This window comes from Girardinichthys multiradiatus, chromosome 15 (genome assembly GCF_021462225.1).
Source record: "Girardinichthys multiradiatus isolate DD_20200921_A chromosome 15, DD_fGirMul_XY1, whole genome shotgun sequence".
Lineage (NCBI taxonomy): Eukaryota > Metazoa > Chordata > Actinopteri > Cyprinodontiformes > Goodeidae > Girardinichthys > Girardinichthys multiradiatus.
Window position 1 is genome coordinate 26,620,023 of NC_061808.1, and position 17,598 is coordinate 26,637,620.

Below are 17,598 nucleotides of genomic sequence, written 5' to 3' on the forward strand. Positions count from 1 at the left end.
TGACGTAGTTCAGTTCTCGACGCTGTCTCGCGACAGAATATCTGGGCTCTCTGTGACGGGGTCGATGGTGGTCCGTTAAATGCATGCTTTCAATCGATTAAGCCCGACTTGTAGCCGCAAAAGGTGGCATCGCCGGCTGTCGAAAGGGTTTTTTAGGCTTTATGTTTCATAGTTAGCCTTCGAAGTAGCGGAAACATGGGCGTAGAAGTCGAGACCATATCCCCAGGTGATGGTAAGTAAATTTAGTCGTCTGGGTTGTCTTTGATTCGGGGTGGGAAGTGGTGCTGGAATGCTGTAGACCTCAGGGAAATTCCTGAAAAATATGGGTTGGCATGGATAATTCAAGACTATTTGAGCTCTATGATATAACCCAGTATTTGAGAGGCTCATCCTCATTGAAGCCTCGCCTGGCATCTTTCCAGAATACTCCATACTTACTATGGAACCTGCTAGCACCACCAATTTAAAATAACAGGACTCCGTAAATTACTAGTTGTAGTACGAGGGATATGAAATGTTCAAGTGGGGAAATATACAAATTATGTTACAGTAATTTCGGGTCACAGGCATAAACTTCAAGAAGGAAAACTGGACCTCAATCGTAGCTGTCTCTGTCAGAAGCACTGGGATTGTATTTATACTTGGAGTAAAAATCATCCAGGCTAATGTTTCCACATAGGAATGACAGACCCGACTGAAGTAAGTCTCCAGGCTTGAAGGCAGGGAGTGACAGGTTGGCTCTTCTGCCAGGAACACCAGAACCTTCAAGACATTATCCAGTGGTGTAGCCCTCATGGATCCTGCCCTGGATTTTAACATTAACACTGACCATGATCTGTTTAATTTTATTTCCCCATCTGATTGGTTTTTGTGCACACTGGCATGACTGCTAATGATGTTTGATAATGAAATCTAGTACAAATGCACTGACCAGGATTTCAATGGCCAGTGCCAGTTACTGTTTTTTTAAGGTCTGACCTGCCAATTCTTTTTTTTTTCTTTTTTTTTCCAAGGAGCATTAAACATAACAAGGAATAAAAATGTGCTAGAGATTCTTTGGTAGTTAGTAATTTTAAATCTAACAGAAAAGGAAGGAATTATGAAATTATCTCACTTTATGCATAAAAACATAAATTACGTGCTCCTGGTTGATGGGTTTATAAACAAAAAATGGTGGTAGGTCTTAGTTTTTGATGCATTTCATGAAGGTTATATTGGCCTTTTTAACTTTTCTGAAATTTGTGCAAAAAACCTACCTCTCAAACACTTTGCTACAGAATACAAGTAAACCAATTTGCAGATGTTTGATTTAAAAACAAAAAGAAAAACTTACCATAACATGTTGCTGTACAGGTGAAAGACTATGTCTTATTAATAGCTTTTACAGAAAGGTCTGGCCAGTGCCTTTAACATGATCATCACCAATTGAACTGTTAGAATAATTACAAGATTAGCCTCTCAGACTCAAAAGTGTGGAAGCATACGCTAACATTTGTTTTCTTTCTTTTCTTAACAGGGCGAACATTTCCAAAGAAAGGCCAAACATGTGTTGTTCATTACATAGGTAACTATTTTATTTTCCTCTCCTGGCAAACTTGAAACTCTACATCCTTCCTTTGTCCTTGCTGCTGAAGGAGGAAATCTGCCCATTTGTAGATTGTCTGCTCTGCTCAGATTACAAGTGGCTTGCACAGTTCCCACAGTCTGCAGGCCAGTGCACCTGTGTGTTGGTTAGTTTCATAAGCTCGCTGAGGTTGCCTCCTCTGTCGGACACTTAATTGCTTTTGTTCTGAAGGAGAAATCAGATGTTTTATTCAGTCAGCCCTTTCAGTCTGTGCCAGCTTGTCTCACACACACACACACACACACACACACACACACACACACACACACACACACACACACACACACATCCGTGTTTTACTATCTTTATGAGGACTTTTCGGTTACTTCCATTGACTTCCATTCATTTTCCTTGATTTTTAGTGCCTAACCCTGACACTCACCCTAACCCTAACCAGTTAATACCTAACCCTAACAATAACTCAATTCATACCCTAGTCCTAAACCTAACCCCTGTCCCAAGAACGGAATTTGAAAAAGTGAGGACCAGGAAAATGTCCTCACTTTGCGATAAAAATACAAAAAATGGTTCTCACTCAGCAGCAAGTACAAGAACACACACACACACACACACACAGACAGGAACACATGTGTCTGTTTTCTTTTTCATGTTTGTCTCCTGTCAGAAGGCTCTGGTTTTAAGGCGGGGCAGTAAGACTCGAAGACGTTTGAGGAAATAAATTTGGGTTGTTCGGTGCCCCGGGCTTGGCTGGCCAGACAACTAGGTCAGACAGAAAGTAAACAAAACCTAGTTTGCATGTCATCTTTCGACCGTCTAAATGTCACATGCTTTATTTTATGTGAGTATGCAACCAAACCACTTTGGCATGTTTTCTACAGTAAACACGTTAGCTATAGGTATTATTGTGGCACTGCCTCTGTGTTTTTCCTCTTTGCCATAACAGTGATTTTAATCTCCTTTACTGGCTTTATGTTTTACGTGGTCTAAAGTGCTGCTTTGTTTAGCTAATGTGTGGGTCATTTTAAGCTGAATATAATTCAAGGATGCTATGATAAATAAATGTTCACTGGTTAAACTTGAGAGGGCTATAGTCACCTTCTCATTGGACTTTGTGTCGGGCCAAATTGGCAGCTGCAGAAATAAATTTAGCTGCTGTTGTAATTCCTTTTCAGATCGGAAAACTCCAGTATTTGTTCTGGGGTTTGTTTTTTTTTTTTCTGCTCTCTTTGTTATTAAAATCCTATTTAGCAGAACGCTTTAAATTTCTCATCATCTTATTGTAGCGATCTAACAATATGAGTTAATGTCATGATTATTGTATACATTTATCATGGCCATCATACTCTTGCAGTTTCTTTAATGCGATTAAAATATCCAAAGGGTATTAGGAAAACTTATTGCATCAAGAGTATAGCCAGCAGCATGAATCTCATTTTTCATGCAGCATAAATGCTATCAATATTATTATCCTTATTAATAGTAGTAATATTGTTCATAATTTTACTCGCACCAATGCACAGAACATCTTCTGTAGAAGGAGACCCCTTGACCCAGTAAGATTATAAAAACAGTAAAATGTAAAAAACAATAGTAAATCCAGTTGAATAAACACTAGAGAAGCACGAGAGATTTGTGCAGATAGAAGTCCAACAATTACTGAATATTATACTTTGTACTACTGCCTTTTTCTGTCTCCTAAACATCATCTTTTTTTGTATTGTAATGTATTTTTATGGAGCTTTTTACAAGCTGTGATTAACAAATTTGCCAAATACCAGTCATGAAATGCTGTTGGAGACAAATTACAGTCTGCAGCATGAACACACAACGCAAGCAAAACATTTATGGTGGTATGTTTTTACAGTCGAAGGGGATTCTAAAAGGTGCTACTATTTTAATTTAAAATCTGTTATTTAAAGAGCAGATTGCATAACAAGTAGTGAGAAAAAGTAGTGACACTTGTGAGACAAAACTGGCTACTGTGTCCCTTTTAATGGAATCTGCTAACAGCTTGGATGAACAAGAGTTTAGACAAAAGCTTCAGATTTTTTAAGGTGAACACAGTTGGGTGTCTCTTGGCTTAGACTGGTCATTTGGGGACAGTGATTATGCACAACATGTGCGAAGCTCAGACGGAGTGTCTGGCTTTGCTGTTTTTTACACAAAACTAAACATTTTCTTCTTATTTCTTAATATTGTCCACTAAGCTTGGCTAAATCTGTGAACCAAATGACCTACAGGGAGGTTTTGAAGAAAACTGCACTACACCTCCAGTCCAGCAGGTGGTGGTAATAAGAAACCAGTCCAAACAAGCACAGCCCGATCGAGAAGGCCGTATCCCACCATTTGCTCAGAAAACAAGAAGAACACACAACTGGTGTTTTTGCTTGTGGTGTTGTACCATATTGTAATTGAAACCCAGAAATCTGCAGCAGAAAGCAGGCAGACGATTGCCTCAAAACAGCGTCTTATAAAACAACAACATGCAGGTCTTAAATATGCTGGGTGAGTGGAAGTCAGAACACTACAAAAAAGAGTCCACCAATCATTTTTGCTCTGCACATAAACTCCGCCCCTTTAACAATCCCGAGGTAATCCAAAAGTCCTACCCCTAGACCTGAGCCTTTTATCTGGAAAAGTGCGGACCCGGGAAATTGAAATTCCTGTTAAATTGCACGTGGGGCTTTCAGAATCCCGGGTAATGGCTGAAATTCCCAGCAACGGAAAACGAATTAAGTTCTCCCCCACCTTTAATTTTCTTTGCCTTGTTACCTGCTAGATTTGCCTATAAGCTGTTGGTACTTTGGAGGCAATGCCTTACAAAGTACAAAGTTAAGCCATAGCAAGTGTGCACAAAAGGCTAAAAAATATTATTGTGTGAGCAGGGGTAATGCCTTTGCAGAGATTAGATGGAAAATATTTGTACTGATGTGAAATATAAAAACTATACATTATGTAAAAGACAGAAGAGGCTCTCATTCGTGCTGAAGTATCAAATATTGGTTTTATTTTAAAGCCCAAGGGCAAATGTTCAGTTGAAAATCTTATAAAGAGATGGTACTTGGAAGAGTTTGTTAATTTAGCTGTCTCAGAGCGTTAACCTTACCTCAGTCCTGCCCTGATTCTTTTTTTCCAAAAAACAACCCCAAAGAGTAAGGACAGATGTTTCTCAGTACATTATCGGATTTAAACTTACTCTGGATTTGATTTGAACCCATTCCCCTTTTGCCGTTTATAACTGCTATGCCTTTTTGTTTTCACCCAGGGGATTTTTAGACATGCAGAGACGCACATGCCAGAGCAAATGGACACAAAGATTTACAGCGGTGACCTCTCTCTGACTCCGCTGAGAGTAGCAGTCGCTCAAATTAGCTGAGAGGTCATTGCTAGCTCTGACCTCAAACCTGGAAAATACAGTATCTACACCTCCTGAACTTTTTCACACGTCTTATTCCAACCACATACTTTAGAGGATTTTATGTGACAGACCAAAACAAAGTAGCGCATTATTTTGCTCGGCCTGTTAGGTTAGGTTGACAGGTGGGTTTTGGTAGGTTTACAGTTGTGCCATACTCAATGAAGTAAACAGTCCTCTGTCTGATGTTCAATGCTTCGGATGATAGTAAGGGTGCACCGATTGAAGTTTTCTGGCTGATCTCCGATTACTGATCTTTAAGAAGCCTGACCTGCCGATTCCGATTTAGACCGATACCGATTTTCTTTATAACTGACCCTGTCAGGTGTCACAAGGTCACAACACACCTTCAATGTTCCAATCTTACGTTGTCAACAGTGGTGAACTGCGCACGTGCAGACGTGACCAGGTGGACGGGTCTGTCAGTAAGCTCTCTCTCAAGGCAGAGCAAAATGGGGCAGTGGTGATTTTCAGACCTTTGTAGAGGCAGATAAGATAGGGTTCACACGTAAGTATCGGCCAATCACTGATCACCCAATATTAAGGAAATCGGGGCTCATTGATCAGCCGGCCAATCAATCGGTGCACAATTGATATTAGTATAAAAAATATTGTATTTGATTTCCCTAAATAAAATATAGAAAACCATGTATCATTTTTTTTTTCCCACTTCACAATTATGCGCGTTGGATTCATCTTGTATAATCTCATTAAAGTACATTGATCTTTATTTTCGTATGTTTAAGAGGTCAAAAGATTTTTGCTAGGCACTGTGTGTCCCTCTCAATCATTTGCACCCTTGTTTCTGTCATCAAGCCCAAATGTCCATGTGGTCACAGAGTGGCAGCTCTAACAGCTGCAGTCCTGCTGTCTCAGGCTTGTTTCTCTGCATATCAGACTGTCGCCGAAGGAGGAAAACGAAGGCAGATATGGTATCGGTCAGCATGAAGGAAAATGAGTCCGAGATACATGTAGTGATTGGCGGCACCAGGCTTCTGTGACAAACAGTGTTCTTTTTTTTTTTTACTAAAATGAGGCTCCTAGCGGGGGAAGGAAATGATGCCAGGCCTAATTCTGGTTGTCTTTACCAAGTTTAGGTTCTAGCTGATACTTTGACAGCTTAAGGTGTGACTGAACAGCAGGTTGAAAGCCACTACTTAGAGGGAGGAAATGCTATTTGAGTGTCTGTAGATTTTCACTGCTAACAGTATGGAGTTTATGCAAGTGAAAAAACAGTTTGAAATTTAGGCAAACATCATCTCCTGTTTAGTTGTCTGACTGACAGGCTTTTCTATGCAGGATACACATGGCAGATCCCATGGGGCAGGAATATGAGGAAAAAAAAGACAGCTTTCACACACTTAAAATGATGAACTAAACAATTTGTCTGTGGAAAAACCGGGCTCTACACATCTTGTTGTCAGTCTTCGGCGACGGAGTCACTTATACACTCCTGCAGGGGATCACATACATACTGTCAATACTATGACACTAAATTGATTCCTAAACACATTGACTCTTTCTCCTAGTTACTCCATTATACAAGGAAAGAACAATCAAGACATGACTCATTCATTAAGACGTGTGCCCCTGCAGCACTGAAGCGAGTCTGGTCAACGGATAGCTTTACACACGTCTCAGTTCGTCCACATCTGAGCCCAGGGGGCTGCTCGGTTGGCAGCTTCTGTTGACGAGGGGCAACACAGGATGCAGTAAACAGAGTAAAAATAACCCCACCCGTGTGTGATATGGCTCTCTGCCAGCCTACAGCCAAGTGAAACCCTCTGATGGGGAGAGAGTCTGAGAGCCAAGCGCAGGAAGGGATAGGCTCTGCTTTATTTTTGCAGACTGCGCCCAGGCTTAGCAGGACAAAAACCGATAACAGAGCAGTGATACTCCATGGGTGGGGGGGTCAACAATATGGATTCAAATTTTCATGTGCACCATCTTCTTTGTTGGAAACAACACTTCTCCTTGTGTGAAATCCACTTAGATGTGCTTCCTGTAAAAAAAAAAACAACAAAAAACATGAACATCATTTTTTTGTTTGGTGCAGGATGTACAGGTCCTTCTCAAAATATTAGCATATTTTGATAAAGTTCATTATTTTCCATAATGTCATGATGAAAATTTAACATTCATATATTTTAGATTCATTGCACACTAACTGAAATATTTCAGGTCTTTTATTGTCTTAATACGGATGATTTTGGCATACAGCTCATGAAAACCCAAAATTCCTATCTCACAAAATTAGCATATTTCATCTGACCAATAAAAGAAAAGTGTTTTTAATACAAAAAACGTCAACCTTCAAATAATCATGTACAGTTATGCACTCAATACTTGGTCGGGAATCCTTTGGCAGAAATGACTGCTTCAATGCGGCGTGGCATGGAGGCAATCAGCCTGTGGCACTGCTGAGGTCTTATCATAACACCAGCAGCTGACACGGCACCCCAGACCATCACTGACTGTGGGTACTTGACACTGGACTTCTGGCATTTTGGCATTTCCTTCTCCCCAGTTTTCCTCCAGACTCTGGCACCTTGATTTCCGAATGACATGCAGAATTTGCTTTCATCCAAAAAAGTACTTTGGACCACTGAGCAACAGTCCAGTGCTGCTTCTCTGTAGCCCAGGTCAGGCGCTTCTGCCGCTGTTTCTGGTTCAAAAGTGGCTTGACCTGGGGAATGCGGCACCTGTAGCCCATTTCCTGCACACGCCTGTGCACGGTGGCTCTGGATGTTTCTACTCCAGACTCAGTCCACTGGTTCCGCAGGTCCCACAAGGTCTGGAATCGGCCCTTCTCCACAATTTTCCTCAGGGTCCGGTCACCTCTTCTCGTTGTGCAGCGTTTTCTGCCACACTTTTTCCTTCCCACAGACTTCCCACTGAGGTGCCTTGATACAGCACTCTGGGAACAGCCTATTCATTCAGAAATTTCTTTCTGTGTCTTACCCTCTTGCTTGAGGGTGTCAATAGTGGCCTTCTGGACAGCAGTCAGGTCGGCAGTCTTACCCATGATTGGGGTTTTGAGTGATGAACCAGGCTGGGAGTTTTAAAGGCCTCAGGAATCTTTTGCAGGTGTTTAGAGTTAACTCGTTGATTCAGATGATTAGGTTCATAGCTCGTTTAGAGACCCTTTTAATGATATGCTAATTTTGTGAGATAGGAATTTTGGGTTTTCATGAGCTGTATGCCAAAATCATCCGTATTAAGACAATAAAAGACCTGAAATATTTCAGTTAGTGTGCAATGAATCTAAAATATATGAATGTTAAATTTTCATCATTACATTATAGAAAATAATGAACTTTATCACAATATGCTAATATTTTGAGAAGGACCTGTATATATTCAGCATCTCTTTCACGTCATCTGCCCCCATGCCCAATCACAGGAGTGAACTGTAACGTATGATCCCTCCATGGCCTCCCTTCTTGTGGACAGTGTTTGGCTTCAGTTTGAATCAGCCCCAGAAACTGAACCCACGTCATGCGGTTGTTGCCAAAAGTTGATGTCCTGCTGCTCAAATGATTTGCAGCAGGTGGCATTCGCCTTGGTGCGGGTGAACCTGATGACTCCATGATTGGAAAGGGCCTTCGCCATTGATATATGGGCTACTGGGCTTCCTGAAAGTTATAGACTTGCTAATTTTAGGAGAAAGGAAAGAGAAGCAGCAGTATAAACATTCATATGCCTAGATGAACAATAAATCATGGCTGCATTTTGGTTAAAACCAACTTCAAATGTTAAATATTCACATTTATTGAATAGAATTATGACCGGCCGCTCTTCCTGGTGTTTTAATTCCATGTGACAAGCGAAAAAGACTTAAGTTGTATATATTACAAGAGTAAAATATGGTTTTATTTTAAACTACTGATAAATACTTTATATTCAGATACTAAAGCTTCTAGAAACTTTACTATGAAACACCTTCTAGGTGGAGTAACCAGAATTAAACATTAGGTTTTGGTAAAATATCTAGGCCCCTGTTGCACCGCACCACAACATTATAACTGAAACTTAATTTGGATGAATACTCAGGATATGCTTGAAAATTTTTGTACGTTCTCCATCTGTGCAGGGGGAACATCCCCAGACTGTTTAATTTTGATTGATTTTGGTGGCGTCAGCATATCTGGATCCTGGATGCGGCAGGAGGTTCTTGGTAGCAGCAGTAGCAGTTTATTCATGATATGCGGCCTACGTCCACCGCTAGAGACTGGTCATCAGAGAGTAGGACCACGCTGGCTTCATGCCAAGGCCAAAACCTCTTCACAGCCACAGCCACCTGGTAGCCCTCCAAATAATCAATAATAATGTACTGGGAGGCATGGCTGCTTTCCTCAACACATCCCGTCACTGCACTTGCTGTAAGAAGTAAAAAAAAAAAAAAAAAGATCTTACCGATCAGCAAAAAATAATGATCGACACTCAAACAGCAAAAATACATATATATATATATATATCGATAACTGATTGTAGATCCTTAAGAGTTTTCAAAAAGCATTAAAGTTATTGTAATTAATGTTTTCTGTTGACCTTTGCGTCTAATTTCTTCTGACTGCACTTTCCAACGTATGCGACACATTTGGTGCAACAAACAATTCCGGAAGAAAATTGTGATGGTGTGTCCACCTTCACAATAAGCCTGAAAGTGATGGTGTGGATGCAGAAACCTCCCATTTTGGTATTGCAATTTTGAAGATAGGGAAGAAACACCCAGGATGACAAGAAAAGCAGTGCAGTAAGGTCACTTTGAAATGAGGTTTTCTAAATTTGCTGCAATCCATTGAGGTTTATGGGTAAAAGGTTGTTATTGATGCACTGAAATTGTATCAGTAGAGTAATACAGTCAGGCTGCATCCATGGTTTGTAATAAATTATGTAGAGACAATGTCAGATCAGATACGCTACACGAGAAATAGATTTGACCCAGAAATTCTATATGTAATTCTGTGCAAAGGTCTTCAGCTGACCATCTCCAGACGTCTCTTCCACAGAAGAGTTGGCGACGAAGGTTTGCCTTGTTTTTCATCAGAAGTAGAGAAAAGTCAGCAAACTGACACTTGAGAGATGCCTCCTCTTTATGTCAAGTTTTCAGCATTAGTTTAAACTTTTTTGATGCTAAAATAGCTTTTTACACCTGTGAGACATTGGTACTTGTTGTCTGTAGATCAGTACAAACTATGTTCCTTTGAGGCAGACTGCCATCATCAAACTGTCTAAAGTTCCTATTTAATACTGGCTCGTTCCCAGGTTGTGGAGACCAAACGCTCCTTATAGCAGGGTTTGCTTACAGGTTACAGATTTCATGTTCCACACAGATCAGTTGTGCAGGAACAATAATAAACTGTTTTGAAGGATGTGATTGTCTTGCTTGGCTTTTAAAGGGTCAGAAAGTTCATGGGTTATTGGTATAGCGCAGCATAACTTTATATTTCATCTCTTAAGTTGTTAATACGCGTGTTTTCCTGCCCAGTCTATAAAAGTGTAATGTCCCCAACATTATTATCAAGCCTGAAGGGATGGTCGGTTCTGAAGGAGCAGAGTTCTGTACAGCTGTGCCTTTGTTATACCGTGGTCTATATACATGCAAGTAATGGCCTAGTTCATTTTTAAAAATAATCCACTAAACTAGGCCAATGGCTTCAGAGTCACACTGCATTTGTTCTTCTCAGCAAAGAAATGAAACCACGCCAGCACAATAATCTACAGGTCATGTCTGAGACGTGTTGGTTTTAGAATAGCCCTGAAACAATACCCTCGTCTTTGTGTTTAGCGCATCTCAGACGTGTGTGGTTTTATTTTTTTCTTTGGCAGGTATGCTGCAGAATGGGAAAAAGTTTGACTCCTCTCGAGACAGGAACAAGCCCTTTAAGTTCAAGATTGGGCGGATGGAGGTTATAAAAGGCTGGGAGGAAGGAGTAGCACAGGTAAGAAGGGAATTTGCTTTCATGCAGTTTTTGTCACGTAGATCAATAAATGAATTGGTATACACAGTGGTTAGCAGTGTTGCCTTGCAGCAAGAAAGTCCTGGGTTTGAATCCTGGCCTGAGCTCTTTGTCTACAAAGTTTCATTCCCTGGAACCTGACCTGGGAAAACCTGAGAATAAGCAGAGACATTCATCCCTGAAGTGGCAATAAATTATCAGACAACTCTGTTTTTCTACTTTTCTCAATGACAGTGAAAACAACACCATCCTTAGTTGTTGCAGAAACAATTTAAAGAAAGATTAAATCAACTTTTCATATTACCAGCCCTGTTCAGAATGACTCAGATACAAGGTTCCTATGCATTTTTTAAATGTTATACAATTTGAAATTAGAGTAATAAAAATGTTTGAGTTTTCACACTTTATAAAAGGTATTACAAAGGTCCATAGATCCCAAACTGTCATTTAAAATAAAATGTATTTAATGTAGGATAATCCATTCCAGATTCTGAAATAGGGCTGATTAAAGTTGGTCCTGAAAACAAATCCTGGGGCGTTAAATTTTTCTACCCACGGTGATGGAAATCTTAGGGAATCTTGTACATTCCTTTTCCATTGCTTTGGTCCATTTATTTAAATCAACCTAATGACTTATTGGAGAAGTTGTGAAAAAACTACAATACACCTTCATTCCAGTAGATGGCTTTACTCCATTTTATGTTAAATCATTTTTTGTGTCAAGAGTTTTCGTGTATAAAGTTATACAGTTGATTAATTCCTTCCATTATTCTTTAAGTTGCACTGGATCCATAAGCAGGAAAAGTTTAAATCATTATTTTACAATAAATGTTTTACCAACCTGCATCTGATCAGAGCTGTTGCTTTACAACTGCATGATTTATTTACAATAACTACTAAACACTGATTAGCACACATTTTTCTTTTTATTATCTTCAAGTAAACTCATATCAGATAACTACAGAATATGTTTTTAGTAAAAAAAATTAATTATTACAATTTAAAAATGGATAATCAGTACAGAATTACAGGGAATTGATGCCTTGACTGTCTAATCATAAGCAAATGTTTATATAAAGAAGGAGATGCGTAGAGAGCAGAGCAGAGGATGGCAGGATCACGGAGCATCTGCATCCAAACCTGGAACTGTGGTCTCTCCTACAGAGCTGTCTGCATAAAACTGAAAAATTAAAAAATATTAAAGACTTTTGACTCCATGAAGGTAGGGTTTACATGAAAACACATTCTTAGGGAAATGTGTATTATTTTTATGTACATGGAAAATTTAAAGTGCCCTGATCATTGGCAGTACATTAAAACATTTGTCTTATAGAACTGTGGCAAAATAGTTAATAATTAACGCGAACAATAACTTCACAAATGTCCAGCAAAAAATATTCAAGTTTTGTTTTCTGGTACTTGCGGTTATTCACCACATACCTACTAAACGCTTTATATTTACTTTCAGCTGCCACAAACAATTAACAGGTAGCGGGAAATCCCAGAGTTCCAGGCTGAGATCAGGCAGCGGTAGGGGAGTCCCAGTCCCGCTGCCCAGTTAGCTTAGCTAATAGCAGTCAGACCAGCCTATAAGCAGAGCTCCGCTGCTCCAAAATCTCAGAAAAAACATTTAAATGTAGGATCATTCTTGATGAACTGCCTACACAGATGATGTTCTGAGCTCCACTTTCTTGGTTAAACACATCTTAAAACTACATTTTGTGACAAATTAATGGTATAAAAATTATAAATTTTTATAGTAACCTCTGCCATTACTGAAGCTGCTGGTGAAAGTGAAGTTACCCGTGTAAATTTGTATTGAAACATGACCTGGGCTTTACAAAGCCTGGGGTTTTACCGCAAGCAATGGAAAAGGGGCTATGGTAGATTAGTCAAAGTTACTGCTTTTCATTGCATCATTGGTGTTCTTTATGAGCAACATAATGAAATGATATTATGCATTTAGTAAGGAGTCATTGACTTATTAGCTTAGATTGTTTGGTTCTAGACAGCCACAAACCCTCAGTAATCACCCACCAACCAATATACACTGCTCAAAAAAATAAAGGGAACACTCAAATAACTCATCCTAGATCTGAATGAATGAAATATTCTCATTGAATATTTTGTTCTGTACAAAGTTGAATGTGCTGACAACAAAATCACACAAAAATCATCAATGGAAATCATATTTATTAACCAATGGAGGCCTGGATTTGGAGTCACACACAAAATTAAAGTGGAAAAAAACACTACAGGCTGATCCAACTTTGATGTAATGTCCTTAAAACAAGTCACAATGAGGCTCAGTATTGTGTGTGGCCTCCATGTGCCTGTATGACCTCCCTACAACGCCTGGGCATGCTCCTGATGAGACGGTGGATGATCTCCTGAGGGATCTCCTCCCAGACCTGGACTAAAGCATCCACCAACTCCTGGACAGTCTGTGGTGCAACGTGACGTTGGTGGATGGAGCGAGACATGATGTCCCAGATGTGCTCAATCAGATTCAGGTCTGGGGAACGGGCGGGCCAGTCCATAGCTTCAATGTCTTGATCTTGCAGGAACTGCTGACACACTCCAGCCACATGAGGTCTAGCATTGTCCTGCGTTAGGAGGAACCCAGGGCCAACCGCACCAGCATATGGTCTCACAAGGGGTCCGATGATCTCATCTCGGTACCTAATTATCAGTCAGACTACCTCTGGCGAGCACATGAAGGGCCATGCGGCCCTCCAAAGAAATACCACCCCACACCATTACTGACCCACTGCCAAACTGGTCATGCTGAAGGATGTTGCAGGCAGCAGATCACTCTCCACGGTGTCTCCAGACTCTGTCACGTCTGTCACATGTGCTCAGTGTGAACCTGCTTTCATCTGTGAAGAGCACAGGGCGCCAGTGGCGAATTTGCCAATCCTGGTGTTCTCTAGCAAATGCCAAGCGTCCTGCACGGTGTTGGGCTGTGACCACAACCCCCATTTGTGGACGTCGGGCCCTCATACCATCCTCATGGAGTCAGTTTCTAACCGTTTGTACAGACACATGCACATTTGTGGCCTGCTAGAGGTCATTTTGCAGGGCTCTGGCAGTGTTCCTCCTGTTCCTCCTTGCACAAAGGCGGAGGTAGCGGTCCTGCTGCTGGGTTGTTGCCCTCCTATGGCCTCCTCCACGTCTACTGGTGTACTGGCCTGTCTCCTGGTAGCGCCTCCAGGTTCTGGACACTACGCTGACAGACACAGCAAACCTTCTTGCCACAGCTCGCATTGATGTGCCATCCTGGATGAGCTGCACTACCTGAACCACTTGTGTGGGTTGTAGAGTCCGTCTCATTCTACCACGAGTGTGAAAGGACCACCAACATTCAAAAGTGACCAAAACATCATCCAGAAAGCATAGGTACTGAGAAGTGGTCTGTGGTCCCCACCTGCAGAACCACTCCTTTATTGAGTGTCTTGATAATCGCCAAAGATTTCCTCCTGTTGTCTATTTCATTTGAACAACAGGATGTGAAATTGATTGTCAATCAGTGTTGCTTCCTAAGAGGACAGTTTGATTTCACAGAAGTTTGATTTACTTGGAGTTATATTGTGTTGTTTAAGTGTTCCCTTTATTTTTTGGAGCAGTGTATATTTTCATGCATCTGTTCTCTGTAACCTGTTCCAGCAGTCAACCTACCAGAGGCAGGGTTCCCCCTGGATTGTTTGTCAGTCCATCAGGACCAGCAGACAGATAAAGGGGGACAATGCATGGACACAAACCCATTGACCAAACAGCAAGTCAGTCCAGATGCAGTCCACGCCTTAGTTTTTGGGAACCCTCAGCTAGACTCAACCGACAGCGATGTGGCAGACACCTGAGCGCAGTGCAGCACTCACTAGTTATTACAATTATAATGCTTAAAGCAAAATAACAGGAAAACTACTCTTTGGGCAAGTTTTGTCCCCTAGAATTGAAACGGCAAAGAAAACAAGTTATAAGCCAAATAACCAAAAAGGTTCATCAAAATGATGATAATAACTAATCCAAATAATAAACAATTAAGCTTTAGTGGATGTGTTCTTAGAAAGCTACGGCAATCATCTGAAATCCCTTTAATCTCTTTGTTGGGGTCAGTGGAGACTGTCCAGAAACAAAATCATCCTGAATATGAATATTAGTGTATTTTAATAGAACACAAACACAATGCTTTTACGGGCATTGTTATACTAATTATTGTTATCTAATTAACAAGAAAACATTTTCATAAGAGACATGTACTTTTTCATTCTAAAAATGCTTGTAGATCTGATTTGTAGATTTATTGGAGCTTTACAAAAACTCCCAATCCCAGTTAAAATTTGATTATTTTTAATTTTGTTCTGATCCGTTAAAGTTTTATTCATCAGTCATATGAGTAGATGAATTATGATTTAGATATGACTTTTTTTTTAGGTCAATAAATGTGTTTAAAACTCCGTCCGTCCATCCGTCAAGTCCGTCCGTTGTTTACACCTGCTCGTCCTTGCAGGGTTTCGGGGGTCTGGTGCCTATCTCCAGCAGTCAGGGGGCGAGAGGCAGGGCACACCCTGGACAGATCGCCAGTCGTTTTTTTAAAACCTGGATGCGTGAAAATAAAAATTTAATTTGAAATTTTTCATTGAAATGTAATTTAAAGTGAAATTAAATGAAAATTAGAGCAGAAAAATTTAATGTGGAAATAAACGTAAAATGGAAGTTTGTTTTTGCAGTATCTGAGTTTGAAGTTGTTTGTTTTGTTTATTCTTGTGTAGTGAGTTAATTTTGTAACGTGAAATAATTAACTAAATTCAAGTTTCTTGTAAAATTGGAGAGCTCGTCACACCTTCCTGTCAAAAATCCAAGTGGCTTAGGTTTCCAAACACACAAATGTGGGCATAAAGTGGAATTTCTTGAACTTGTAAGTGGATTTATTTTATTTTTTTCTACACTACAAGACAAAAAAAGCCCGCGCATGCAGAGAGATAACACGCAAACTTTCTTCATTTTGTGGTTTTTATATGTAGCATTTCCCAATGATAAACGATAAATAAACGAGTATGGTTACTGTGTCTATTTTTTACTTGTTTTGTGGAGAAGTCTGCCGTCAGTAAATCCAGACGTGTTCCTCTTTTCTCCTGTGTTTCAGATGAGCCTCGGCCAGAGGGCGAAACTCACCTGCACACCAGACATGGCTTATGGAGCGACAGGCCACCCTGGAGTCATCCCGCCAAATGCCACGCTTATTTTTGATGTGGAGCTGCTCAAGCTGGAGTGATGGCTGCTTTACAACACAAAGGTCGAACGTTGACCTGGGCTTCATTCGCTACAACCTGTTCCTACAGGAGACCATACCTGCTTGCCGCCTGCCACAACCTTCTGCCTCTCCTCCTTTTTGTTTTGATTTCTACATCTTCTTCATCTCAGTATTTAAATGTAATTTCTGCTGCTTCACTGGCACCTTGTCATTACAGGTTTTATTCCAAGATACCCATGTCCTGCAATACTTTTACTCATATTTTAAGTTCTGTTTGTTAAATAAAGATTTTTCTTTTTTTTAAATTTCCATCCAACTCTCTTACAATCTAAACTGCTTTACAGTTCAAATAACAGAGGACGGGTACATATGTTCAAGGTTCTACATTTCTGCTCTGTATGAAACCTGGGCATTAAATACCACTGTCTGCATCGACACTTTGATAAAGGCTTGTCCTGCTGAATCCTCTGAATGATGTTGCTGTTCAGTTTGTTTTATAACCTATCTATTTAATGCAATTGTATCCTATCAGATCCAACTCAGTACTGTACAGCAATGTTGAAGAGCCATTATCACTACAACAGTTTACTGACCAAGTCCTGAATAAAATTGGCATGTACTGTATTAAGTACTCCGAGTCCTGTTTGTAATTTTTATTCAATGAAACTGTTTTACCATCATCACCCTGCGAAAGGAGAATTCAGGGCATCATGGGTAAAATTAGTTTATTAGTAAGTTACTCCTTGTAAAACTTGTCAAATTAGAGTTAAAGTCCTGGATATTTTTTGAATATTACAGATCTAATAAAATTATGAAAGACAGTCCTAAAAATATCATTAGAATGTATTAAGTTCACATAAAAACAAACTAGTTTGTGTTTTCTTTGTATTATCTGCTATCAGCGGTGGCTTCACAATACCTTACGATGGACTCTGCCAAAGATGCACATATGTCGCCCACTCTGATACCCACAATAATTGCACTCGCAGCATCTTAGCTTAGCAGTCACATTAAAAGCTTTTTTTTTTCTTGGAAAGACTAGAAATAAGTGGCGGATTTTTATCACATCAAGGGTATGTGAAACGCTTTTTTATTCATTTTCGGAAAGCAAACAGGGAAAGGTTCTTCTGAGTAGCCAAGTGCCAAAAAAGGGATGAGTGCAGAAGTTATGAACTAATAGTTTATTTTATCCTTTTTTTTTCTAAGATCATACATTTTTCTTACATTTTAAAGTGAGGGTATTGAAAGTTGTCAATTGGCAGTTTGTTTTTCACTTTTGTGCAGTGTGTGTCTAAAAAGGAGCAAACGACACAAGTGGAGGACAGAAGAAGTAGCAGGTCCAAACAACCATAGAATGAAAAAAAAATAAAAAAATGTTTGG

The 17,598-nt window shown here is 40.0% G+C and overlaps 1 protein-coding gene across 1 annotated transcript; it reads left to right on the plus strand.

The window, feature by feature from the left end:
* The first annotated feature begins 55 nt into the window (after positions 1–55).
* On the plus strand, positions 56–16,848 carry fkbp1b (FKBP prolyl isomerase 1B). Its single transcript, XM_047387453.1, has 4 exons — positions 56–232; positions 1,517–1,564; positions 10,833–10,945; positions 16,110–16,848. The coding sequence occupies exons 1-4, from the start codon at positions 196–198 to the stop codon at positions 16,236–16,238; spliced, it is 327 nt and encodes a 108-aa protein (XP_047243409.1). The 5' UTR covers positions 56–195; the 3' UTR covers positions 16,239–16,848.
* The last annotated feature ends 750 nt before the right edge of the window (positions 16,849–17,598 follow it).